The sequence below is a fragment of the Nerophis ophidion genome, linkage group LG13 (assembly GCF_033978795.1).
Source record: "Nerophis ophidion isolate RoL-2023_Sa linkage group LG13, RoL_Noph_v1.0, whole genome shotgun sequence".
Taxonomy (NCBI): Eukaryota; Metazoa; Chordata; class Actinopteri; order Syngnathiformes; family Syngnathidae; genus Nerophis; species Nerophis ophidion.
This window is the reverse complement of record NC_084623.1, coordinates 35,745,593-35,773,329: the sequence shown is the minus strand read 5'-3', so window position 1 is coordinate 35,773,329 and position 27,737 is coordinate 35,745,593. Positions and strand designations below refer to the sequence as shown.

The 27,737-nt window shown below is 38.2% G+C and overlaps 1 protein-coding gene across 1 annotated transcript in view; it reads right to left on the bottom strand.

Annotated features, from left to right (window-relative positions):
* LOC133564490 (chloride channel protein 2-like) overlaps positions 1–27,737 on the bottom strand; it is a 361,490-nt gene that overhangs the window by 48,151 nt on the left and 285,602 nt on the right. The window contains exons 16-19 of the mRNA XM_061918842.1: positions 25,356–25,489; positions 22,815–23,005; positions 19,472–19,583; positions 17,576–17,646 (exon numbers count right to left, since the gene is read on the bottom strand). Coding sequence (XP_061774826.1) covers positions 17,576–17,646; positions 19,472–19,583; positions 22,815–23,005; positions 25,356–25,489 — 508 coding nt within the window. The remainder of the gene's footprint in view (positions 1–17,575; positions 17,647–19,471; positions 19,584–22,814; positions 23,006–25,355; positions 25,490–27,737) is intronic.

The window sequence follows — 27,737 nt, the reverse complement described above, 5'->3', positions numbered from 1 at the left end:
CCACCCTGCCATTTTCCAAAAAAAAGTTAGCAAAGTGAGGAGTGTTGACTCTTATTGTTTGCGTTCAAATAATAATTTTTTGCTTACTGTTCCATTTGCCCACACACAACTGGGGAAAAGAGCTTTTGTTTACTCTGCTCCTCTTACATGGAACATGTTGCAAAAAGACTGGAAATTATCTGAATTTATTTCACTGAGGGCTTTTAAGTCCAGATTGAGAGCATTTGAGATGACATTTTTAAATTGTAACTGTTTGTCTTAATGTGTATGACATGTATTTTTATGTAACTATCTTTGCTGCCTCTTGGCCAAGAGTCCCTTGAAAAATAGTTTGTTTTAATTCTCAATGGGACTTTCATGGTTAAATAAATACATTTGTAAAAAGTGAGTGCCGTAGTCGGGATTTTCCGAGTTCCTAGTCGGAAATTTAAACTTGAACTCCACACGAGGTCGGAATTCGTACTCTGAAAGTCAGAGTCTTCACTAGAGGCCACCACAGTGTATATGTTTCTTTTAGTTTTTATTCATAGCTGTATGTAGAAGTGGCTGGTTGTATCAGCTGCTTTAATGTCTTTCATGTCCTTTTTTTCCTTGATGTTTGATGTTTCCCTCTTACACATGTGAGAGGGATGTGTAGTATGGCTATGAGTTGTTTTGTTTTTTTCCCTTGGCCTCAGTCTGGACCCCCTTTCCAGGGCCCAGGCTTAGACCAATTTTTTTTATTTTATTTTATTTTATTTCAATGTTCTATTTTTATCTCCCATTCCCCCCCACTTATTTACCTGTATCTCATCTTTTTTGTAAGGGGCGCTGGAAGCCGGCAGACCTGTCAGCGTGGGATTGTGCTGAAAGTTTTATTTTCCTTAAGGAACTCTGCTGAAGGAATAAATAAAGTACATCTAATCTAATCTAATCTACTAACGAGTTGGCTTTCAAAGTTGGCTGCTCTATGGTGTAAACAATATTGGAAGCTTCTGTAATATTTGGTACTAAGACTTTTTTACTTTTTTTCTCTTGTCAATCCAATCCACTTTAATTATATAGCACATTCAAACAACAAAAATGTTTTCAAATGCTGCACAAAAAATTAAAAACAAGATTCAAATACGATCCCTAGCTCCACCAAAGACTGAATAAAAACAAAACAAATATAAAACCAATATAAAAACACAATAAAAATAAATATGATTAAAATGATTTTAAAGGGTGAAACTAAATAAAACAATATAAATAAAAAATTAAAAACAGACGACCACACAACTCACACTAAATCAGCCATATCAGTTGTATTTTAAGATGTTTATACATAGTAACATTACTGTAATGTAAATGAAATGTTTTCATATGTTTTATACGTTCTACATCGCTACTGATATCATCTGTGTTTTCTCATAATTCAACGTATTCGAAAGTTGCAGAAGGAGTGCATTTTTTTTCCATACATTGTTTATATTCAGATAAGACGAGCACAAAAATAGCATTCGTAGATGTGGACATCTTGATTTCCAACCTTTGAAGTTTAACATATAACTCTGCATTGACGTCATTCTCAGCTCTGACATTAGACTTTCTAGGTTAATGAAATGCACCATGAACAGCGGTTACCCCGTGACACCCGACAAGTTGCCATGAATTGGCTCCCCAAAGCTGTAACAAGATATCCTAAAGTTTTCATACCTAACAGTGCACAAGATGTAAGAGTTGCATACATACAGTATTAAAGCAGGCAGTGCCGCCTAGCCCTAAACAAAGAACATACACTGTGCGTAGGGACGTCGCGATCCGTGCGGGCCATGTCTCTCATGAATAAACGCATGAAAAATATCAATTAATAAATGACTAGGCACTTCATATGAAATTTCACCACAAACGTATTCCTGGCCACTTTGTGCTCCGCCATTGCTAAAAATATAATCACATATTTTCCCCATGACAGTCATCCCCTGCGACATTGCGCTACAAAGCTTTTGGCGTCATTACATCACAGATCTTTGCTTTGTTTTTTGTTTTTTAGCACAATCTACATATTCAGGCATAAAAATGGCTAAGTTAACAAACAAAAAAAACACCGGAGTATCTTTTAGAAGAGCCCAAATTAATCAGAGCGCGTTGTTTAGTAACGTGGGTACTGATTGGCTCAGCCTCAGACAGCATCCAGTCCTGCCTTTACAAGTGTAAAGGTGACTATGTATGTATCATACTGTATTTAGAAGGTCGGCAAAAAATGTTTATGCTCTAGCTGTGAACATTTTCACATTACAATGAATAATTTCTCCTATTTGAACCCTTTTAGCTTATGCGTTGTTTATGTTATTTGTTTGTTTTTTTGCTCTATGGTTATTAACCTGTGAAGCACTTTGGTCTAGGGTTGTCCCGATCCAATATTTGGATATGATCGGCCGCCGATATTTGCCAAAAAATGCGTATCGGCAAGGCATGGGAAAATGCCAATCCAGATCCAGTTTTTAAAAAAACTCAGGTCCGTGTTTTCCAACGCACTGATTTAAATAATACATTCCACTTTTCTGCTGCTCCCTAAACTCCGTTCCGCATTTTCCAGAACACCTTCAAAACATCCACAGGTCTGTGTTCTAACCGTTCAGACGGCCGTGTGAATTAAAAGGTATGATAAAAATGTCAGCTGTGTGGGATTATTTTATCCTACAAAACGAAAAAGATGAAGAGGTGGAGTGCAAAACATGCCACAATAAAGTCAAGCGTGGTGGTAAAGTTGTAAGACATTTTAGTGACTCTTGCGAGTGAGAAGCTTTTTAGCACTCATCATAGATGAACACAGGAGCAGGCTGACACCTGAGCATCTTGAAGTGCTCGTCTTTGTTAGATATATCTCCCCATTATGCTTGGACTTCAATTTTTTGCCCGCCCCCTGACTGGGGCAAACAATTGAAGGAAGTGTGTAGATATACATATATATATATATATATTTTTTTTTAAGTTTACACTTGTTCAAGAGCAAGTATTGATGGTGAGTGATAGAGCAAGAGCAAGTATTGATGGTGAGTGATAGACATTTTATCCCACTCAGGTTGTTTGTGTGTTTTGATTTTTTTAAATAATGTTTACAGCATTATTTGCATTTTATACTGTTCACTTTTTTACTGTTTAATGATGCCATTTCTGTTTGTGATGTATAATTTTTGATATTTTGTGTTTATCCTTGAATACCAACTATTGTGTATTATTTAAACTCACCTAATTCAGCTGGGTAGTTGTTATCAAGAGTACTAAAATCCTTTTCAGCATGAATCTGACAACTAAGTAGGCTAAATAACTTTGAACTTTAAAACATGCTCGGATAGGCCAGTATCGGCATCGGATCGGAAGTGCAAAAACAATATCGTATCGGATCGGAAGAGCAAAATCCTGGATCGGGACATCCCTACTTTGGTCCAATTTGAAAATTGTTGTAAACTTGCTATGTAAATAAAGTTGCCTTGCCTTGCCTTTGCGGAAATGTATTTAGTACGGTCAAGCCTGAAACAAATTAACAGCAATAAAAAAAGGATTACCTTACTGCCCTTGTGGCTTGTTATGCAACGCAGAAGGTACCGGGTTCATAACCGGGTCAGAATCGAGGAATTAAGGTCAAAATATTTCGGTTTTACAGATGATAAAGTTGTTATTTTGCAATAAAAAGTAATTGTTGAGCGATTTATTCCTCATTAATTCATTTTAGTACAAAACAAATGCAAGTTTGATTAAAAAAGAATGAAAATCAGTTAAAAAAGTGTCATGGGGAAGGGAACTCCAAATAAAATCCTGGTTAGGACTGCCAATTGATTCTGGGGAGGCCTTGAAAACAGGTCCAACTTAAAAACACACCAAGCTTGTACAGTACGTACATTTACATCATGTAGAACGGTGATTCTCAAACTGTGGTACATGTCCCACTAGTGGTACGCGGGCTCCATCTAAAGTACAGCGCTATATTTTCCAATATTCAAACCGTGGGTCATGTTCCAATGGCCAAACATATTAAATATACTTGTTAAATAAAACCTCTGCCTTTTTCAATGAATACTTAGGCCTACTACGCTCATACGGTCACAATGGTGGTACATGGAAAGCCAAGTTTTTCCTGAGGTGGTATTTAATGAAAAAAAATTAAGAACCACTGATGTAGAACCACAGTACAACACTTTAAAGGCCTACTGAAATGAGATTTTCTTATTTAAACGGGGATAGCAGGTCCATTCTCTGTGTCATACTTGATCAATTCGCGATATTGCCATATTTTTGCTGAAAGGATTTAGTAGAGAACATCGACGATAAAGTTCGCAACTTTTGGTCGCTAATAAAAAAGCCTTGCCTTTACCGGAAGTATGTGCGCGTGACGTCACCGGTGTGAGGGCTCCTCACATCCTCACATTGTTTATATAATGTGAGCCACCAGCAGTAAGAACAATTCGGACCGAGAAAGCGACAATTTCCCCATTAATTTGAGCGAGGATGAAAGATTCGTGGATGAGGATATTGATAGCGAAGGACTAGAAAAAAAAAAAATTAAATAGAATTAAAAGCGACGGCTCAGAGCGGCGGCAGTGTGAGCGTTTCAGATGAAATTAGACACATTTACTAGGATAATTCGGGAAGATCCCTTATCTGCTTATTGTTTTAATAGTGTTTTAGTGAGATTCTAAAGACATACCTCAAAGTCTTATGGCTGCGGTGAACACGCAGTGTCTCAGAGAGAAGCCGAGGAGACAAGCTCACAGCTGCCTTTTTTGACAGCTACTGCAGGAGGACGAATAATCCACTGATGTCTCCGGTAAGATATATATCACAATTTTCCCATCCAAAAACATGCTGGTTGACGTAGAGAAACATGTTCGCTTGACCGCTCTGTGTTAAAGCTTCAAAACAAACAAAGAAACACCGGCTGTGTTTCGGTGCCATAGACAGCTGCAATACACCGCTTTCCACTGTTGCGTTTTGGACCTGTTCTTCCTTCGGTCAACGCCCCCCTGGTTTTTTTATGACACATAAGCTGGTTTTAAATCCATCAGAGACAGAGGTTGCTCATTTTGATATTTTATAACCAAAGCGCTTTGGGAGATCAATCTAGATACAACAGTTCAATGCCCAGCCCAAATTGATCTCCTCCTAAAATGGCAGTTTCTCCCTCCTCACTCACTCTCACCCGCCCCTCTTCTTCTCCTCCCTACCTCGGACACTTGAGATAACAGATTGTTATTGCTTCATTCCAACATTCCAAATTCAAGGTCTATGTAAAAGGCTCACACTTTAGCTGTTCTAAAATCTGACAAGGAAATGAAAAGACATCCAAATCCAACACCACCAACAGCATTGTTCTTTATAGTCTCCATTATTAATTGAAAAAATTGCAAAAGATTCAGCAACACAGATTTCCAAATTACCGTGTAATTATGCGATGAAAAGAGAGGACTTTTAGCCGTAAGTGGTGCTGAGCTAGTAAGTCCCCTCCAACCAATAACGTCACAAACCACACGTCATCATACGCGTCATCATTCCGCGACATTTTCAACATGAAACTCTGCGGGAAATTTGAAACTGTAATTTAGTAAACTAAAAAGGCCTTATTGGCATGTGTTGCAATGTTAATATTTCATCATTGATATATAAACTATCAGACTGCGTGGTCGGTAGTAGTGGGTTTCAGTAGGCCTTTAAACACAAAAGTACGTCTGAACAGTAAGAAATGTAGGATAATGCCCCTTTCAAAGGCCGATCCGTGCGAAGTCCTCAAACTAATCAATGAATTGCAGCTATGAGGAGTTATTTTTCTTGTTAATGGCAAATGGCTGTAACGTCTTTGATGATTAAAGAAAATGACCTCCATTTTAATTACTAAGGCATGCAACTGGGGAAGTCGTGTCACTTTGCAGGCAGTGCGATATTTTGGTACAATTTCACTTCAATCAATGAAAATCGCTGCTTTGTAAATTTGATCGCAGCACTGTAACCTTCGTTATGTCATCCTCTTTGCTGCCTGAGTAGATGTTTGGATTGGTTAAGTAGTAAAAAAAGACATTCTAAAGTTTCTCCTTTCATTCTTCCAGTAATGAAGTTTCTCCAACTGACGGCCAGATACTGAATGTTGCAAGAGGGGAACATTACAACAGTAATCACAGGCAGACAATTAACTGCTGATTTTCCTGCTACTAATGATATCTACTCCTTATAGTACTGCTCATATATTTCAGATTCTGTTGCTGTCTTAGAAAGTAGGGTTGAACACAATTGTTAACGGTGTCGTGCTAAATGCATTGATGCAAAAATGGTTAATACAGCAATTTTCTTTGACCGTGGGTAATTACTAAAAATAAATTATGTGAGATAGTGTTATTTTAGAATGGAGTGTGAATCCCCCGCCCACAGACAGATGACAGTGGCTGCTAAATGCACCTGTGCTCATATGTTTACAAGTGTATGTTAAAAAAGGAAAACTTATTTCTAGGTCTACTTTTGCAAAATTAGACAGTATCACTCTGTCATTGTAGGATAGGATTACCGAAATGTCTCACATTTTCCAATGCTTTGAACCCTGAGCTTTATACAGTACAATGGGCTTAATTTATTAATTTTTACGAGTTCACAAGCTTCACATGCCCCGAATAGATTTAGCTTAGTCATATTAGACCAATGAAATTGCCAAATGAGTCATGGTGAACCAATGAAATTGTACGCGATATATGTATAACACTGAATTATTCACTCAGCTATTTGGCACTTTATGGACTCATGTCTATCATGAAGAAGAAACGACTACATGGACACAACGAAAATCGAACCGGTCTTCGAAAAGGGAAAATCCATAGCATAAATTGGAAATCCACCACCAGTAATGGACCCCAAAATGACTGATGGCCGGGCGTCCAGGATGCCGAGCTTAGCGCAGGAGGAGGAGAAGGAGAAGGCTACTGATAGACTACTTTAGGCTTTGTTACAGGCGCTGTCTTTTTTTAAATGTGTGAATAAACACAAGGGCCTGTATAACTACTGCATGTTTTAATGTGTACACCTCTGGGTTATAGACTGGTGCGGCCAATACGCAGTATGTACAAATTCAAATCTGTGTTAAAATTACAAACCTCGTTTCCATACAAGTTGGGATATTGTGTTAGATGTAATGATGAACGGAATCATTTTCAACCCATATTCAGTTGAATATGGGTTGAAATATGGGTAGACAACATATTTGATGTTCAAACTGATAAACTTTTTTTTTTTTTGCAAATAATCATTTACTCTAATATTTGATGTCAACAACACGTGACAAAGAAGTTTGGAAAGAAGGCAATAAATACTGATAAAGTTGAGGAATGCTCATCAAACACTTACTGTATTTGGAACATCCCACAGGTGTGCAGGCTAATTGGGAGCAGGTAGGTGCCATGATTGGGTATAAAAACAGCTTCCCAAAAAATGCTCAGTCTTTCACAAGAAAGGATGGAACGAGGTACACCCCTTTGTCCACAACTGCGTGAGCAAAAAGTCAAACAGTTTAAGAACAACATTTCTCAAAGGGCATTTGCAAGAAATTTAGGGATTTCAACATCTACGGTCCATAATATCATCAAAAGGTTTAGAGGATCTGGAGAAATCACTCCACCAAAGCGGCATGGCCGGAAATCAACATTGAATGACCGTGACCTTCGATCCTTCAGATGGCACTGTATCAAAAACCAACATCAATCTCTAAAGGATATCACCACATGGGCTCAGGAACATTTCAGAAAACCACTGTCACTAAATACAGTTTGTCGCTACATCTGTAAGTGCACGTTAAAGCTCTACTATGCAAAGCAAAAGCCATTAATCAACAACATCCAAAAACGCCGCCGGCTTCTCTGGGCCTGAGTTTAGTTATAATGTAACACTTACAAACATTGCATGGAGTGATGAATGAAGAATCCGTTTGTGAAAAAAAGCTATGGACGGTTATACTTACGGTTCAAGCCACAAAACAGGCAGTACATTTTCAATCCGCAAAACATGCAGTTAGCAAACTTGTCCAAAACATGGCACCTTAGCACAAACAATAACAATTTTTCACTGTCACTATCGGTGTTATGTGAAAACTATTTGTTGAATACAAAATATAATGGTCGCGAATAAAAATCCATTAACTAGCAACACTGTTTTATGAGCCGCAGGGTTCAAAGTGTTGAAAAAAAGTAACGGCTTATAGTTTGGTAAATACAGTAATCAAATGTGTTGCAATGCTACAAAAACACTCAATTAAATGTTCTACTTTATGACTAACGATAAATCATTTGTAAAACATTTCAAATTGTTTTAAATAATTTGACAACACTAAAATTAAGAAAACCAATGTATATTTTTTAGTTATTTTTCTATGAGTATTATACTGTAGTAATGCAGGAGAGCGTGAAACACACTCAAGTCCTTTTAGACTGGAAAGCCATTAACGAGGGCCACATCAATGGATGCTTCATCAACACAAAAGAAGATAATAAATTCAAATGATAATTGCTCTTATTTTGTCCGCGAGTGTCAATTCACCATCTAAAGGCTAGGTAATATTACAAAAGAAAAGTCGACAGTAAAAGAACAGGAAAGAAATAGTGAGGTGTCAAAAACAAAAACAGCAACAAAAACCTGAGCCCACAAGCCATCATAAATAAAGCATGGAGGCATTATGAAAACTCAAGAAGGGGAAATAATGAGAAAACCGAGACGGAGAGCCTGGGCGGCATCATTTCTCTGGAACAGACTACTGATGTCATTTACCCTGCATCAATATTTCACAACCAAGATAGAGGGAGACTAGGAGGCGGGTTGGAGGTGTGAGGGCTTTTGAAAAGTTATAGAGAAGAGTGCGAAGGAGAGCATCAGCCAGATTCCTAAACAAACATGGGAAGAGATGAAGTGCCAACTGGATTTCTATTGTGCCACAGGGGACACTGCAGAAAAGTTGGAAAAATTACATTTGATAGTCTTCCATATGCTCGACTGGGCATGCATAGCGTTCAAAAAGTCAGAGTATGTCTTATCAGCATAACAATAATAAAAAGAAGTGGCGATGACAGGAGATGAAAGCCCACAGGCTATTTAATACACCCACACACTGTTGCCACAAAGCGGTTACCAATCACTTGACTTTCAAGCAGTAATGACTAATAAACCCACTCAACACATCCAAAAAGGAACCATCCAATGATGTGTTTTCTCAGAACTGACCACACAGTCCACTCCTCCAGGGGAACATTATCACAATTTCTGAATGGTTAAAACCAATACAAATCAGTTCCTAGTGGCTTATTTTATTTTTCAAAGTTTTTCTCCAAATTTTACCCATCACGCAATATCCCGAAAACCGGCTTCAAAGTGCCTGATTTACACCATCGCTATATGCACCCGTCTATTGTCCTGTGACGTCACTGCGTGAAACCACCAGAAACGAACATGGCGGATAGCGCAGAAAGGTATAGCATGGTACCTCGGATTCAGACTCGGATTTCAGCGGCGTAAGCGATTCAACAGATTACGCATGTATTAAAACGGATGGTTGGATTGTGGAGGCAGGTACGGAAAACAAAATTAAAGAAGAAACAGAAGCTTTTGAGCCATATCACGACAGACAGCGGCACGAGAGAAAGCACGGACGAATTCGGCGATTGCCTTTAAATCCAACGATTGGTACGTGTTTGTTTGGCATTAAATGTGGGTGGAGGGAAAGGCTGGATGCAAATATGGCTACAAATGAGGCATAAAGATGCAATATGTACATACAGCTAGCCTAAATAGCATGTTAGCATCGATTAGCTTGCAGTCATGTCGTGACTAAATATCAGTCTGATTAGTACTCCACACAAGTCAATAATATCAACAAAACTCACCTTTGTGATTTCGTTGACTTTATCGTTGGAAATGCATCTGCTTTGAGTGTCGCAGGATAGCCAAACATTCTTACCATCTCTGTCGTAGCAATAGCTGTTGCCGGTACAGTGTGCAGAACAAACGAGGGACTTTCGCATCTTTTGACCACTGTTGCAACTTGAATCCGTCTCTGTTCGAGTTGTTACACCCTCCGACAACACACCGACGAGGCATGATGTCTCCAAGGTACCGGAAAACAGTCGAAAAAACGGAAAGTAACAGAGCTCATTGGACTTGGTGTGTGTAATGTGTTTGAGAAAATGGCGGGTCGCTTCACGATGTGACGTCACGGGTGAAAGGTCATTACTCTGACAGGCGAACAATTGAAAGGCTTTTAAACCGCCAAAATCACCCTTTTAGAGTTCGGAAATCGGTTAAAAAGACATATGGCCTTTTTTTCTGCAACATCAAGGTATACATTGACGCTTACATAGGTGTGGTGATAATGTTCCCCTTTAACACATTACTGGATTTTAATATCCTCCGCCATCAGTCGCAGTTATTACCCACCAATGAAAGAAACAAGACTGTGTGGATTTATTTCACTTTACGCACTACAGCATTTGCTGCACATTTATAAAGACTGGACAAAGTCAATAGTGGCGAGTAGAGATAAGCACCTAAACACGGTTCCATAATAGCAACTGTGCTGGTGCTAGTAACCCGACCAAAAAAAAAAAAAGAGCTATCAGTGTCTTAATATAAGTCAGTGGTTCTTAACCTTGTTGCAGGTACCAAACCCCACCAGGTTCGTATGCGCATTCACCGAACCCTTCTTTAGTTAAAAATAAAATGTTTTGTTTTTTTTCAAATTCAAAACAAACTTATGTGTTTTTGGTAACACTTTAGCATAGGGAACATATTTTAAGCAACAACAAATTAATTTTGTCATGATCCGTGGTCTGGATCATGTTTTTGTTAGTTTTTGGACTCTTTTAGTTCCTGTTTGCGCTCCCTTGTTTTGTTTGGTTACCATGCCAACTTATGATTTTCACCTGCCTCTGGTGTTCGGACCACGCACCTGTTTCTAATCAAGACCCTCATTTAAGCCTGTCTTCGCCAGGCAGTCGGCCTGGCGTCATTGTTTGTTTTCATGCGATACCACAGTTTGTGTTGCTCAATTCATGCCGTGGCCACGTAAGTCTTGTTAATTTCTTGCCAGTTTTGTGTTTGTTCAAAGCCAATAGTTTGTTTGTTTCATGCCACAGTTTTGCGTTTGTTCCCCACCATAGTTTACGTTTGTTTACCTCATGCCCTGCCAAGATTTATCGAGTTAATAAATATGTTCCTACCTGCAAGCCTTGTCCGAAATAGTCCAAAGCTGCGAATCCCCCCCGCCCATCACAGAATGATCATAAGTCGGCATGGTAACCAAACAAAACAAGGGAGCGCAAACAGGAACTAAAAAGGTCCAAAAACTAACAAAACCATAATCCAGACCATAGATCATGTCAAATTTAGAGTTATTTGGACACTAGGGAAACATATTCTAATTAATAAAGACTTAATTCAGAGTTATTTGGATAGGGTTAGGGTTATAATAAGGCCATGCCGAATAAGGCGTTAATAATGACTAGTTAAGAGCCAATATGTTACTAATTTGCATTTTAATAAGCAACTAATTAATGGTGATTATGTTCCCCATACGAAAGTATTACCATGTTTTTTTTTTTTTTTACTGGTGCACAAAATGAACCATGCATGAACATCACCTTGTTCAAACAACAAAACCAACACAGTGCATTAACTCACAACAAATTACACACCTGCAAATCAGTCAGCTGTTGCCGTATCCATAATACGCCGATAGGTAGAAGTTTGTATTTACAGGATGAGTCGGGTGTGTTTTGACCTCCGCCGAACCCCTGAGGCCGACTCACCGAACCCCTAGGGTTTGATCGAACCCAGGTTAAGAACCACTGATCTAAGTGAATGCAGACTCAGCCACGTGCAACAAGTATTGTCTTGAAAGCAGCCCTAATTACATTGTCAGCACCACAGCAACAACAGCAACCACAGCACTTGCTCATTATTCGCCAATGATGGTTACGGCGAGTGAGGTGGCATTCAAGAACACCCGTAATTATGAGTAACAAGCGTTACAACTCAAGTAAATCGTTTTCTGCACATTCTTCAAGTTCTGCATTGCTGCAATAATAATGACACTTTTGATGTATTACTTATCATTTAGTTCTTAATATATTATTAGTATTGAAATAACTAACCTGTTAAAAGTCTGGAAGAGTGGATCCTGAGATCGACAGGCGGATCGTTGCGCCGTCTTCAGTAATGCGGACGCTGTATCGATCCGTTGTGGTGAAGAAGGAGCTGAGCCGGAAGGCAAAGCTCTCAATTTACCGGCCGATCTACGTTCCTATCATCACCTTTGGTCATGAACTTTGGGTTATGACCGAAAGAACAAGATCATGGGTACAAGCGGCCGAAATGAGTTTCCTCTGCTGTGTGGTGGGGTTCTCCCATAGAGATAGGGTGAGAAGCTCTGCCATCCGGGAGGAGCTCAAAGTAAAGCCGGTGCTCCTCCACATCGAGAAGAGTCAGATTAGGTAGTTTGGGCATCTGGTCAGGATGCCACCCAAATGCCTCACTAGGGAGATGTTTCGGACACGTCTGACCGGTAGGAGGCCACGGGGAAGACCCAGGACACGTTGGGAAGACTATGTCTCCCGGCTGGCCTGGGAACGCCTCGGGTTTTCCCCGGGAAGAGCTGGACGTAGCAGCTGGGGAGAGGGAAATCTGGGCTTTCCTGATTAGGCTGCTGCCCCCGCAACCCGACCTCGGATAAGCGGAAGAAGATGGATGGATGGATGGTCTGTTTAACTTGAATGTAACACAATTCTATAAAAATAAAAAAGGTCGGTAACACTTTAGTATGGGGAACACAAATTCCCCATGAATTAGTTGCTTACTAACCTGCAAATTAGTAACATTTTGGCTCGTAATTAGTCATTATTAAGTACTAGTTAATGCCTTATTCTGCATGGCCTTATTATACAACCAGTAAGCCATTAACTAAGAGTCTTCCCTCAATAACCTTAGAATTATTGCTTATTAGTAACCCTAACCCTAATCCTTATATGTTCCCCTAGGGTCCAAATAACTCTATATTCAGTTTTTGTTACTTTAATAAGCAACTAATTAATGGTGAATAGTAGGGATTTGGGAAACAATAAATTCGAATACGAATCTAATCGAATACGTTGTGCGAATCAGAATCGATTCTCATTTTTTTTATTTTTGAATTTTTTTAAAAATCAATCCAACAAACCACTGCACAGCAATACCATAACATTGCAATCCAATTCCAAAACCAAACCTGACCCACCAACACTCAGAACTGCAATAAACAGAGCACTTGAGAGGAGACAAGCACGACACCGAACAAACCAAAAGTAGTGAAACAAAAATGAATATTAACAACAGTATCAATATTAGTTATAATTTCTGTCTCTCACAGTTAAAGTGTACCTATGATAAAAATTACAGACCTCTGTCATCATTTTAAGTGGGGGAACTTGCACAATCGGTGGCTGACTAAATACTTTTTTGCCCCACTGTACATCTCAGAGGGACCTTTTACCACAAGTTTGTAAAAAACAAAAAAAAGATATCCTTGTTTGTAGATGGCTGGAATTGTGTACAGCTTGCAAATTTAAGGGAAAAACAGAACTATGCGACTGTAATAATTACATTTGGAATAAGTGTTGCTCACCCCAAAGAAACCTCTTAAGATGGGTGGTGGCGCCTGGTGAAGGGAATGACATAAATGATGTGAAACAATTTTATGATGAAAATTTGCTCGCCCACGATAGGCTCATCAACAATTCATTAAAATATGACCAAGCATTGAACATACAAAGTTATATTTTCCTCTTTAAAAAATATATAAATAAAATCATGCTCTTACCATTTTTTATTTTATCATCCTTTTCCTCAAATTATAAGAGATTCTTGTCTCAGTGACAGACATGCAATAGTGTCATTAGCATGATTGCCAATTTGCAGCAGACCTAGTTAGAAGTAAAATACCTCATTGGAAATCACGTGTGTCATGCGTTTTATGTTTATTGTAGAGGTGGATGATATGCTGTTGTTTAAAACGCATGCCTAATCCTAATTAAGACATTTTGATTCTACCCTCCCGATATTTATGAGCATGCACAGAAAAACTCACTCCCCTTTGGAGCAGTGAATAATTAACAGAGCAATGCGCTAACTTTCAATTACCTAAAACACAATCAGACTTTGGGTCACTCCAGGGGGTGATGCCCACTCTGGGTGGCGTCACTGATTGGACACCTCAGGTGACACAGTTGAGGATGGATAGCACAGCATGCCGACTTTTAACAGCCCCCGACTTGTAGAACACCTGACCACCATTTTTTATTTCCAGATAAAGCAAAACATGGATACAGGTGGTCCTCAGGGTTACGGACGAGAGGAAGTCTCAATAATGAGACCACTAAGATTCCCAGCTATCACTGGCAATTTCATAGAAACATGTTCAAGATTAATTTCTCGTTAATTTCACCCCTGAACTTTTCCAAATGTCTTAATTCACTTTACTTTCCTTTACTTTTATGCACTGCCACCGCCTCATGTTTGGGAGATATGATAGAAGTTAAAAGTAGAGAAGTGTAGCGACTTGCGACTAGGGCCGATAAACTATATCATTGTCAGCATTATTTTCTGATTATTATTTAAATGCTATTGTAATTACAATTTATAAAAATAATGGAAGTGTTGCTTTCCAACGAAATAAACTTTCCTTTTTCATTAGTATTCTTTTAATCATAGTAACAATTACAAACAATAAAAATAAAATATATATATTTTTCCAAATTTTTACTTAGGGATCATTTAAGTATTTCTGATTCTGATTGGGATTTCTGAAATCTCTGCTAGCAAAAACTGCACCTTTAAATGTTGAGCTGCATTTCAGTTAAGATTTTATGTCACCGTATTTTTCAGAAAATAAGTCGCAGTTTTTTTTCAGTTTGGCCAATGTAAATTTTTTTTACGTAATTTTACATTGAATAAATTAATGACACATTTAAAAACACATTTATGTATTTAATTTTTATTATAATGAATTAAAACACATTTAAATAAATACTTAAAAATGTATGTATTTATTTGGCTCTCTATAGCTAACTTCAGGTTTCTTTGTACTTCCTGTTTGTGTTTTCCCCGTATTGCATGTGTTCAGGGGGTTTGTGTGTATTTTGGATGTTGCTGTGCATTTGACCCTGTTGGCCACGTTAGATATCATCTTAATCGAAAAAAAAAATGGATAGGATAAGTCTGTTGACCACATTAGGTACATTAATATGTTTAGGGATCATCCAGAAAACAAAGTTACAAAGTTGTAGTCCATGTGTTTTAATAAAGCAGCATACAACAAGTGACCAAATAGCCACTGTGCAGTACAAAATAAGCTTTAGATTGCAAAAAGCAAAAACTGGGTTTAAACAATGCAGTTGTTCAATGAATATTTTTTAAACAAACAAAGCAAAAGGATTCCACATACAATTTAATTCTCAGAGGTGGTCCTCGTGTTACGACATGTTGTGGTTCGGAACGACCTGATCCCCTTAAATTATTTATACTGTACAAAAACAAAAGGAGGAGTAGTTGCAGTAATCTCAACTTAACCTAGGCCGATAATAAATTAATAAATTAACGATAAATGAAAAGTAACTCTGGCATTGATGCATGGCTCATTTAAATGAAGGGAGTGAACCCTCTGAACCGTCATTAGGAATCTATTTCGATGTGAGTGGAGGCAGGACTGCTAGCTTCTAACAGCGACAGAGCCCGCACGGTAAAAAAAATTGGGAGCAAAAAAGATGATTGCAAAGCCAAACATCACGGTGTGTGATGTTTCGGATTCAAACCAAATGAGGAAGAATAGCCTATCAACACGGACGAACGAGCCTCTATGCCAAACACTAAAACAAACACCAAAAAAGAAGTACCGTATTTTTCGGAGTATATGTCGATCCGGAGTATAAGTCGCACCCGCCGAAAATACATAATAAAGAAGGGAAAAAACATATTTAAGTCGCACTGGAGAATATGTCACATTTTGGGGGAAAATGTATTTGATTAAACCCAACACCAAAAATAGATATTTGAAAGGCAATTTCAAATAAATAAAGAATAGTGAACAACAGGCTGAATAAGTGTACGTTATATGACGCATAAATAACCAACTGAGAAGGTGCCTGGTATGTTAACATAACATATTATGGTAAGAGTCATTCAAATAACTATAACATATAGAACATGCTATACGTTTACCACACAATCTGTCACTCTTAATCGCTAAATCCGATGAAATCTTATACGTCTAGTCTCTTACATGAATGAGCTAAATAATATTATTTGATATTTTACGGTAATGTGTTAAGAATTTCACACATAAGTTGCTCCAGAGTATAAGTCGCACCCCCGGCCAAACTATGAAAAAAACTGCGACTTATAGTCCGAAAAATACGGTACATTCAACAATACCGTGACGATATTGATAACCATGATAATTTTGGTTAAAATAACCATGATATGAAATTTGTTCCATCCCTACAACAATAATTGGTGTTCTGCGTAGTGTTGCTGTGTTTACTCTCTGAAGTAGTCTATGTTAACATACAGTTTCAAATTGCACTATTGATGTCTGAGCAGTTTATTGATACCAATGAGTGAGGGATTCCTGTTTTGAAGTTAAAAACTGATCCCTCCCAAAACTGAGCCCGAGTTCAGTTGGAAATAAGCTTTAAGAACAGAAAACTATGAAAATGCCAGTGAGTGAACTATCATCGCTTCCCAGCGTCAGACAGCAATAAGGAATTGTGGTCATGTCGGTGGTCAGATGATCTCCATAACCTTTACTGACCTTTGTGGCAATAAAAACAGGTTACGCTGAATGGATCTAAGCTCAGCCAATCATTGCAGCAAGTACAGGCACTGAAAGGTCAGCAGACAGGTTACAGGTTTAACAAGGAGGAGGCTGTTCGAAATATTTTGGCACGATGGCACAGATGGGCTTGGGCTCACCATTGCCCAGCTCACAGGCCATCGGCATAAGTGATTAGCCTCGGTATGTATGAGATGACAAGATGACAATGTGTTGATTGGCTGATGAACCGGTTACCGGGTGGAATCCAGGTATTTGGATATCCCGGCGGCTCTTACCACAATGGATATCCGGACTCGTTTTGACGGCCTCCTGTTTTCAGGAGACGCCAGCCTCTCCACATTGTTGTTTTTCTTCCACCAACCAGGGATAAGCACACATTAACGAACTTACCAGCAGGATACATAAGAAAACACAACACATTAAAATAAAAATAAAAGCTATCTAGAATGGATACACTAATGAGAAAAAACGTGTTTCCCTTGTGGTTGGGCTGAGAGTGTATTCTGTGGATAAGTGTGGGAGGTAATGTACTGGAGGGTGTAAAGAACTGTATGTGTGAGATAGCATAGGAGTGTGAAGAACATTTGAAGAGCATGATGCCTCCCCTGGTGTGTGTGTGTGTGTGTGTGTGTGTGTGTGTGTGTGTGTGTGTGTGTGTGTGTGTGTGTGTGTGTGTGTGTGTGTGTGTGTGTGTATGCGAGATGTTATTAGGTGCATTTAAGGTTACTTTACCTCCATCATTTCTGCATCTGGACTGGCACAAAACAGGTTCTTTAGAGAGTTGCCTGACTGGTCCTGTAGACCTATGAGACAAACCCATCATGTCACATTATGTGCAGGGAACCTCCAATTTAAACCACATATTGACTGGCAGGCTATTTCTGCTAGATCAGTGTGAGCCAAAGAAAGAAATGGACAAGTGATGTGTTGTTTGAAACATTCAACACGTATCCACAGCGTTGTCGACACTGCCTCTCCCCCATCCCTTCAAGCACTGCTTACCAAGAAGATTAATTAACAGGGTAAAGAAGATTGAATTATTTTGTTCTTAATGATTGCAGATAAGAAGCTTTGTTTTTCAAACTCCGTGCACTACAGGGCTAGTGTGTGTGTATGTTTGTGTCTGTCAGCAGGGCGTCGGTGGAAGTTGTTGGTTTGGCTTTGTTGTTAAATAAAAAGTTGAGCCATCTTTCCCTTGTTATGTTTGTTTGATATAGGGCATATATATATGTATATATATACGTATATACGTATATATATATATACATATATATATATATATACGTATATATATATACGTATATATACATATATATATATACGTATATATACATATATATATATATATATATATATATGTATATATATATATATAAATATACGTATATATACATATATATATATATATATATATATATATATATATGTGTATATTTATATATATATATATATATATATATATATATATATATATATATATATATATATATATATATATATATATATATATATATATATATATACATAAAATAAAACAATTTGCAGTTTGATTAACGACTCCAGAATGGAATATGTTTCACCCTGGATGTTCCAAGGGCCCTTTTTTATTTCTATGTTTTTAATTTAGCAAAAAAAAAAAAAGATAAGTAAAGTAAAAACAAACATATTAAATTTTAAGACACAATTCTGTGTCTTTCTTGGTTTTTCTTACAGTTTTATTGATATTTGGTTAAGTTTCATTTTTAGACAGTATGTTGTGGGTCAGCAAAACTCAAGTTGCAGGCCACTAATGGCTCTGGGGGCCAGACTATGAACACACCTGATCTAATGTTTGCAGGGCACATGAATCTACTACTTCAGCATTAAAAAAGTAGAATCACAAAATTTGATCCAATGTTGCGTATTTCTGATACGATAGTGAAAATAAGGTGATTAATGTTGTACATATGGTACAACATTACATTGTTTCTTCCGTCATTCAACCCAGTGTTTTTCAATTATTTTCTGTTACGCCTAGCCTAAAGAGATAAAAATAAAACATTTACCATTCTCCCACTCTTTGCTGTGACAAGGAACATTATCATTTGTTTATAAAATTGTTGTACATCGACAAAAGAACTACAGATCAATTTACAATAAATAACTTCATTAACATTGTTTTTTTCTAACAGAAAATATTTAGAGTGCATTAATTTGGCTGAAAACAAAATCCTTATTCAAACTACAAAAATGTTTTGATGACTGGAGCCATTTTATACTGAAAAGTAAAAAAAAAAAAAATGTTATAAATAATACTAAATTCAAATGGATCAGCAACATTAACCCAGAAAAACAACATATAAATAACGTAACTTCCAAAATGAAAATTAATAAACAATGTGTGCTGAATTGAATCAAAATGAAGTCAGGATTGATGAATACAATGAGCACATTTTGCAAGACAAAGATTTTCGAAGCGCAGTTTGAAGCATGTTACTGATGAAGCATTTTCTCCAGGGTCACACACGCCCCGCCCTGTCAACACACCGCATCCCAGAGGGGGCCCCGCTTCAATACTTGAGAATGACTGATCTAATCCATTTCATATTTACAAAAAATGACGTGGGTGTGTGTAGGAGAGTTACTTACTGGTGGGGATATCAATGGGCCGCTCAACCACAGAGGGTCTCTTCAGAGCAGGTTTAAGGGGCTTTGGAGAAATTGGATGAGTGGGGCTGAAGGATGATTCTTCAGTGGAAATCTACACACACACACACACGCACACGCACACGCACACGCACACAGGCCTGGTAAGTGAAGAACAAGACCCAATATTTTTGATCCATTGTGATGGATGATACACCTTCAAATACAATGAAATGACTCAAATAGACATTGGTAGATTCGAAGAAAAAAACTAACCTATTTATTAGTACCGTATTTTTCGGACTATGAGTCGCAGTTTTTTTCATAGTTTGGCCGGGGGTGCGACTTATACTCAGGAGCGACTCATGTGTGAAATTATTAACACATTAACATAAAATATCAAATAGTATTATTTAGCTCATTCACGTAAGAGACTAGATGTATAAGATTTCATGGGATTTAGCGATTAGGAGTGACAGATTGTTTGGTAAACGTATAGCATGTTCTATATGTTATAGTTATTTGAATGACTCTTACCATAATATGTTACGTTAACATACCAGGCACCTTCTCAGTTGTTTCTTTATGCGTCATATAATGTAGACTTATTCAGCCTGTTTTTCACTATTCTTTATCTATTTCAAATTGCCTTTCAAATGTCTATTCTTGGTGATGGGTTTTATCAAATAAATTTCCCCCAAAAATGCGACTTATACTCCAGTGCGACTTATACTCCGAAAAATACGGTATATATAGCTGAACCAATGTTTGTCATTGCCAGAAAAGGTTGAAAATTCAATGCTTTTTCACTAATGATAATATGGTTGAATCATGGTTGATTCATTGTCAGAATCGGTCAGGTATTCAGCGTTATTACAATGTTGATCATAACCAAGTTGAATCCAGGTTGCTTCATTGTCAGAATTTGTTAAACATTTAACAGTAGTATAATGTTGACCATGGCAATGTGTTTTTCAAGGTCAAACATCAATGTTGATATAAACATTGATATCTGACCAAATCTCAATGTTGATTAAATTACTTCTTTTTTTTTGCTGTCTGGGTAGTAGCCTATAGCCTACAATGTTAACATTTGGTAAATGACTTCACTAAAATACAAGAAAAGACCAACCATGTACAAACCCCGTTTCCATATGAGTTGGGAAATTGTGTTAGATGTAAATATAAACGGAATACAATGATTTGCAAATCATTTTCAACCCATATTCAGTTGAATTCACTACAAAGACAAGGTATTTGATGTTCAAACTCATAAACTTATTTTTATTTTTTTTGCAAAAAATAATTAACTTAGAATTTCATGGCTGCAACACGTGCCAAGTAGTTGGGAAAGGGCATGTTCACCACTGTGTTACATCACCTTTTCTTTTAACAACACTCAATAAACGTTTGGGAACTGAGGAAACTAATTGTTGAAGCTTTGAAAGTGGAATTATTTCCCATTCTTGTTTTACGTAGAGCTTCAGTCGTTCAACAGTCCGGGGTTTCCGCTGTCGTATTTTACGCTTCATAATGCGCCACACATTTTTGATGGGAAACAGGTCTGGACTGCAAGCGGGCCTGGAAAGTACCCCCACTCTTTTTTTACGAAGCCACGCTGTTGTAACACGTGCTGAATGTGGCTTGGCATTGTCTTGCTAAAATAAGGAGGGGCGTCCATGAAAAAGACGACGCTTAGATGGCAGCATATGATGTTCCAAAACCTGTATGTGTAAGATACCCATGCCACAGGTACTTATGCACCCCCATACCATCACAGATGATGGCTTTTGAACTTTGCGTCGATAACAGTCTGGAGGGTTTGCTTCCCCTTTGATACGATGTCGAATATGTCGAATATTTCCAAAAACAATTTGAAATGTGAACTCGTCAGACCACAGAACCCTTTTTCACTTTGCATCAGTCCATCTTAGATGATCTCGGGCCCAGAGAAGCCGGAGGCGTTTCCTGATGTTGTTGATAAATGGCTTTCGCTTTGCATAGTAGAGCTTTAACTTGCACTTACAGATGTAGCGACCGACTGTATTTAGTGACAGTGGTTTTCTGAAGTGTTCCTGAGCCCATGTGGTGATATCCTTTAGAGATTGCTGTCGGTTTTTGATACAGTGCCGTCTGAGGGATGGAAGGTGACGGTCATTCAATGTTGGTTTCCGGCCATGCCGCTTACGGGGGGGGATTTCTCCAGATTCTCTGAACCTTTTGATGATATTATGGACCGTAGATGTTGAAATCCCAAAATGTTTTGCAATTGCACTTTGAGAAACGTTGTTCTTAAACTGACTATTTGCTCACGCAGTTGTGGACAAAGGGGTGTAACCCACCCCATCTTCTCTTGTGAAAGACTGAGCATTTTTTGGGAAGCTGTTCTTATACCCAATCATGGTACCCACCTGTTCCCAATTAGCCTGCACACCTGTGGGATGTTCCAAATAAGTGTTTGATGAGCATTGTTCAACTTGTTCAGTATTTTTTGCCACCTTTCCCAACTTCTTTGTCACATGTTGATGGCATCAAATTCTAAAGTTAATGATTATTTGCAAAAAAAAAAAATGTTTATCAGTTTGAACATGAAATATGTTGTCTTTGTAGCATATTCAACTGAATATGGGTTGAAAACGATTTGCAAATCATTGTATTCTGTTTGTATTTACATCTAACACAGTTTCCCAACTCATATGGAAACGGGGTTTGTATAATTGTTGGAGAACAATTAGCTGTTACCTGGCTGTCCAGCTTAACCAAATAAACTTGTATTGGAGTCTATAGATGTAAGGCAATATATTCTGAAAATAGTTTCTGTTGGTATCGGACTGCTATTCAATATCTATACGGATCAGGACACCTCTATTTGAAATCTTTATTTAATGTCTGCTTTTTTTCTGGATGCTTTTTGATGATATGTTTTTTTAAATGAAATCTACCAACACAATTGTGGGCTGTTTATATCTCCATCCATCCATTTTCTACCGCTTATTCCCTTCGGGGACCCTGGAGCCTATCTCAGCTGCATTCGGGCTGAAGGTGGCGTACACCTTTGACAAATCGCCACCTCATCACAGGGCCAACACAGATAAATCAACAAGAGATCAAATATTGGTACTGTATAATAAATGTAGCGCTGTACTGTATGTGTCCTAGTATGTTCTAATCTATACCATAGTTTAGACCAAATTGAAGATTTGCCTGGTATGCTTAATGGAAGGAAATATTTAAAATGTATGTCTCACCTGTACTTTGTGTAAGCATTTTCTCCTAATTAGATAAGTATTTAGTCTGTAAGTACCAAGTAAACAACTTGCGGTCAAAGTTGCCTATGATCTCTGACCTGGAAGCGGACCTTTTGACTTGTTCGCTGGTGGTCGTACTCGCAGTCAGAGTTGGACACAACAGACATACGCTTCTTCTCCGCTGCATCCCGCTCTCTGATGAACTCCAGGCGACGAGGACGACCAAGCTGTAGAGAGAGCAGCGCCTGGAGCTGAGCACGTTCGATGGAGCCCAAGAGGATCATTGATGCTGTGTGAGAAATAGATGAGAGGGAATAAGGTGAAGACTAATGTAACGAAGCCCTGGAGGAGTTGCTAGAAAATGCATTGCAATTAGTTTGGAGGCATAGAAGCGACAGGTATGGTGAAAAAAAGAAAACAACCTCTTAGATGGCTGAGGAAAGAACGTAGCTAGAGAGGGAAGCGATTGCAAAGGGAAGTAGGGAAAATAGTGAATGGAGATAAAGACTGGGGAGGATGAAATGAGGTGTAGAGATACCAGCCCTGCAGAGAAGTCAGCAGTTACATGATAAGATTGCATTGTGTAATGGATTAGCCAGTGTGAATGTGCAATATGTGTGATAGGCTCTAGCCTGCATTAAGTCATGGGTGTACACATTTCTTGTGATTTTATTGTGAAATTTAGCTTGTTTGTTCTTGGCCTGCTGCATAATGTGAAACACCAAACTGTGTTTATCAGGAAGCACGTGACAGCTCGTACTGAAAGAAGAAGGAACTCGCCGCGTTTGACATCGTTTTTTGTCGTCATCATTGATCGAAATAGAACTAATAAAAAGTTATAATCACGAAGTGAGGAATCATTTTTATCTTATCACACCAAATAAGGTATGTGTTCTTCTCCTGTTGTTATTATTGGACTTATTGACCACAGTTGCACATGTAATATATATATATATATATATATATATATATATATATATATATATATATATATATATGTATATATATATATATATATATATATCCATCCATCCATTTTTTACCGCTTATTCCCTTTCGGGGTCGCGGGGGGCGCTGGCGCCTATCTCAGCTACAATCGGGCGGAAGGCAGGGTACACCCCGGACAAGTCGCCACCTCATCACAGGGCCAACACAGATAGACAGACAACATTCACACTCACATTCACACACTAGGGCCAATTTAGTGTTGCCAATCAACCTATCCCCAGGTGCATAAAACTATAATATAACATATATATATATATATATATATATATATATATATATACAAAACCCGTTTCCATTTGAGTTAGGAAATTGTGTTAGATGTAAATAAAAACAGAAAACAATGATTTGCAAATCCTTTTCAACCCATATTCAATTAAATGCACTACAAAGACAAGATATTTGATATTTAAAACTCATAAACCTTATTTTTTTTTTGCAAATAATAATTAACTGAACTTTCATGGCTGCAACACGTGACAAAGTAGTTGGGAAAGGGCATGTTCACCTTTTCTTTTAACAACACTAAATAAACGTTGGGAAACTGAGGAAACTAATTGTTGAAGCTTTGAAAGTGGAATTCTCTCCTATTCTTGTTTTATGTAGAGCTTCAGTCGTTCAACAGTCCGGGGTCTGCGCTGTCGTATTTTATGCTTCATAATGCACCACACATTTTCGATGGGAGACAGGTCTGGACTGCAGGCGGGCCAGGAAAGTACCCACACTCATTTTTTACGAAGCCATGCTGTTGTAACACGTGCTGAATGTGGCTTGGTATTGACTTGCTGAAATAAGCAGGGGCATCCGTGAAAAAAACGGCGCTTAGATGGAAGCATATGTTGTTTCAAAACCTGTATGTACCTTTCAGCATTAATGGTGCCTTCACAGATGTGTAAGTTAACCATGCCTTGGGCGCTAATGCACCCCCATACCCTCATAGATGCTGGCTTTTGAACTTTGCGTCGATAACAGTCTGGATGGTTCGCTTCCCTTTTGTTCCTGATGACACAATGTCGAATATTTCCAAAAACAATTTGAAATATGGACTCGTCAGACCACAGAACACTTTTCCACTTTGCATCAGTCCATCTTAGATGATTTTGGGCCCAGAGAAGCCGGCGGCGTTTCTGGATGTTGTTGATGAATGGCTTTCGCTTTGCATAGTAGAGCTTTAACTTGCACTTACAGCTGTAGTTTCCTGAAGTGTTCCTGAGCCCATGTGGTGATATCCTTTAGAGATTGATGTCAGTTTTTGATACAGTGCGGTCTGAGGGATCGGAGGTCACGGCACTGTGTTTGATGAGCATTCCTCAACTTTATCAGTATTTATTGCCACCTTTCCCAACTTCTTTGTCACGTGTTGCTGGCATCAAATTCTAAAGTTAATGATTATTTGCAAAAAAAAAAAAAAGTTTATCGGTTTGAACATCAAATATGTTGTCTTTGTAGCATATTGAACTGAATATTGGTTGAAAATGATTTGCAAATTATTGTATTCCGTTTATATTTACATCTAACACAATTTCCCAACTCATATGGAAATGGGGTTTGTAATTATGTATAATAAACAATATATATATAACAAAATAATAATGTTGGTACAAGTCATACTACAGGATGCGTCCGTCATTTACCAGCTGATTCCACCAGAGCCAGAGTTTTGAGGTGACCCGTCATCAGGACATTATGCAGATCTCTGTAGCAGCAGTTGAGTGTGATGTAGCGCACGTCCCTCACCATGATGTCCTCCACACGGATATTATACTTCCTGAGAAGAGAATCATCAGCGGAAAACAAAAAAGAACCATTTTAGCTGTGATGAGGACAAAAAAAGACACGCAAGAGCAGTGCTTCTCAATTGTTTTCTGTTAAGCACCTCCTGGGAAGAACAAAACATTTCACGCCCCCACTCTCCGCAATGTCCGATATCATTTGTCTACAAAATAGTTATAAGTACACCGCTGAAAAGCATTATATCTTAAATTAACATGAAGAACAAAGAAAAAAGAATACATACTATAGAACATACAGTATGTGTCAAACTCTGGCCCGCGGGCCAAATTTGGCTCGCCGTGTAATTTTATTTGGCCCTTGAGGCAATATCAAATTAACATTAGAGCTGACCCGCCGGTGTTATACAGCGGTGCCGCTGTAACACTGCATTCACCGATTTACCGGGAGACTCTCGAATTTCAGTGCCCCTCCCGAAAATCTCCCGGTGCAACCATTCTCCCGAATTCCACCCGGACAACAATATTGGGGGTGTGCCTTAAAGGCACTGCCTTTAGAGTCCCCTACAACCTGTCGTCAAGTCTGTTTTTCCTCCTCACAAACAGCGTGCCGGCCCAGTCACGTAATATATGTGGCTTCTACACGCATGTAAGTAAATGCAAGGCATACTTGCTCAACAGCATACAGGTCACACTAAGGGTGGCCATATAAACAACTTTAACGCTGTTACAAATATGCGCCACACTGTGAACCCACACCAAACAAGAATGACCAACACATTTCGGGAGAACATCCGCACCGTAATACAACATCAACACGACAGAACAAATACCCAGAACCCCTTGCAGCACTAACTCTTCCGGACCGCTACAATATACACCCCCTCCCCGCTACCAACAAACCCCGCCCCCCTAAAACCCACCCACCTGAGCCCTGACATTAACTGAGCAGTAAAAAGGCCTGAATGGTTGATTTATTCATTATTTTATTTTCAAATGTATTAGCCTCTGGAAAAAGTTAATGTTAATATTTACCTCAGAAGGCTGCAAATACAAAAGAGGCATTACATTTTTATTTAAATTTGATTTGATATGCCATTGATATTTTTTAATTATTATTACTATTATTTTAAACTCAATTATGCATATTTAAGCCTTGCTTGTTCAATATTCAATGAAAAACTTGTTTGGGTCCCTATTAAAAGATTAATTTGTTCAACCTCGGTCCGCGGCTTTGTTCAGTTTTAAATTTTGGCCCACTCTGTATTTGAGTTTGACACCCCTGCTATAGAATACAAATCAACTTACAACAAAGAATAACGTAATTGACATTGTTTAGTCTCTAACAGAAATCATATTGCTTTCGGTCCCCTGGGTGGGTGGGGGAGGGGGGGTGTCCACATATGCGGTCCTCTCCAAGGTTTCTCATAGTCATCATTGTCGACGTCCCACTGGGGTGAATTTTTCCCTGCCCTTATGTAGAATCTACCGAGGATGTCGTTGTGGTTTGTGCAGCCCTTTGAGACACTTGTGATTTAGGGCTATATAAATAATCACTGATTGATTGATTTGATTTAAAGTGCATCAAATATTTTTTTTATTTGATAATGAAAAATAAAATTAAATACACTGTATAAAGAATAGTACATTTAAATTGATGAGCAACAGTAATAAATCAGGTGCACAACATATGAAACACTAACCTACAAAACAAAAATGAATAAAACAACATGTGCTGATTTTTTTTAATTAATCAAAATGAGGAAGTCAGGGTTAATGGCTGCAATGAATAGTTTCGTAGTGCATAGCTTTTTGATTACAGGGTTTGAAGAATGACACTTCCTGATACTGATAAAACATGTTGCCCGGTAGCGCACCGTGTGCTTCCTCAGGGGCACTCGCCCCGCTATTTGAAAAGAACTACCGTATTTTTCTGACTATAAGACGCAGTTTTTTTTCATAGTTTGGCCGGGGGTGCAACTTATACTCCGGAGCGACTTATGTGTGAAATTATTAACACATTACCGTACAATATCAAATTATATTATTTATCTCATTCGCGGAAGAGACGAAGAAAATGTCAGCAATCGTCACATAGATGTCAACCAAAAATAATTTGCATTGTGGGTCATGGAATGCTAACTGCTATATGCTACTACCGTAGCTACTAAAATGGATTGTTTCATCGTTGGCGGTAACTTATAAAAACTGAGAAGGGCTGAACAAAAATGGAACCGAAAAGGAAATCATGTACATTATTATTATTATTTATCTCATTTGTGGAAG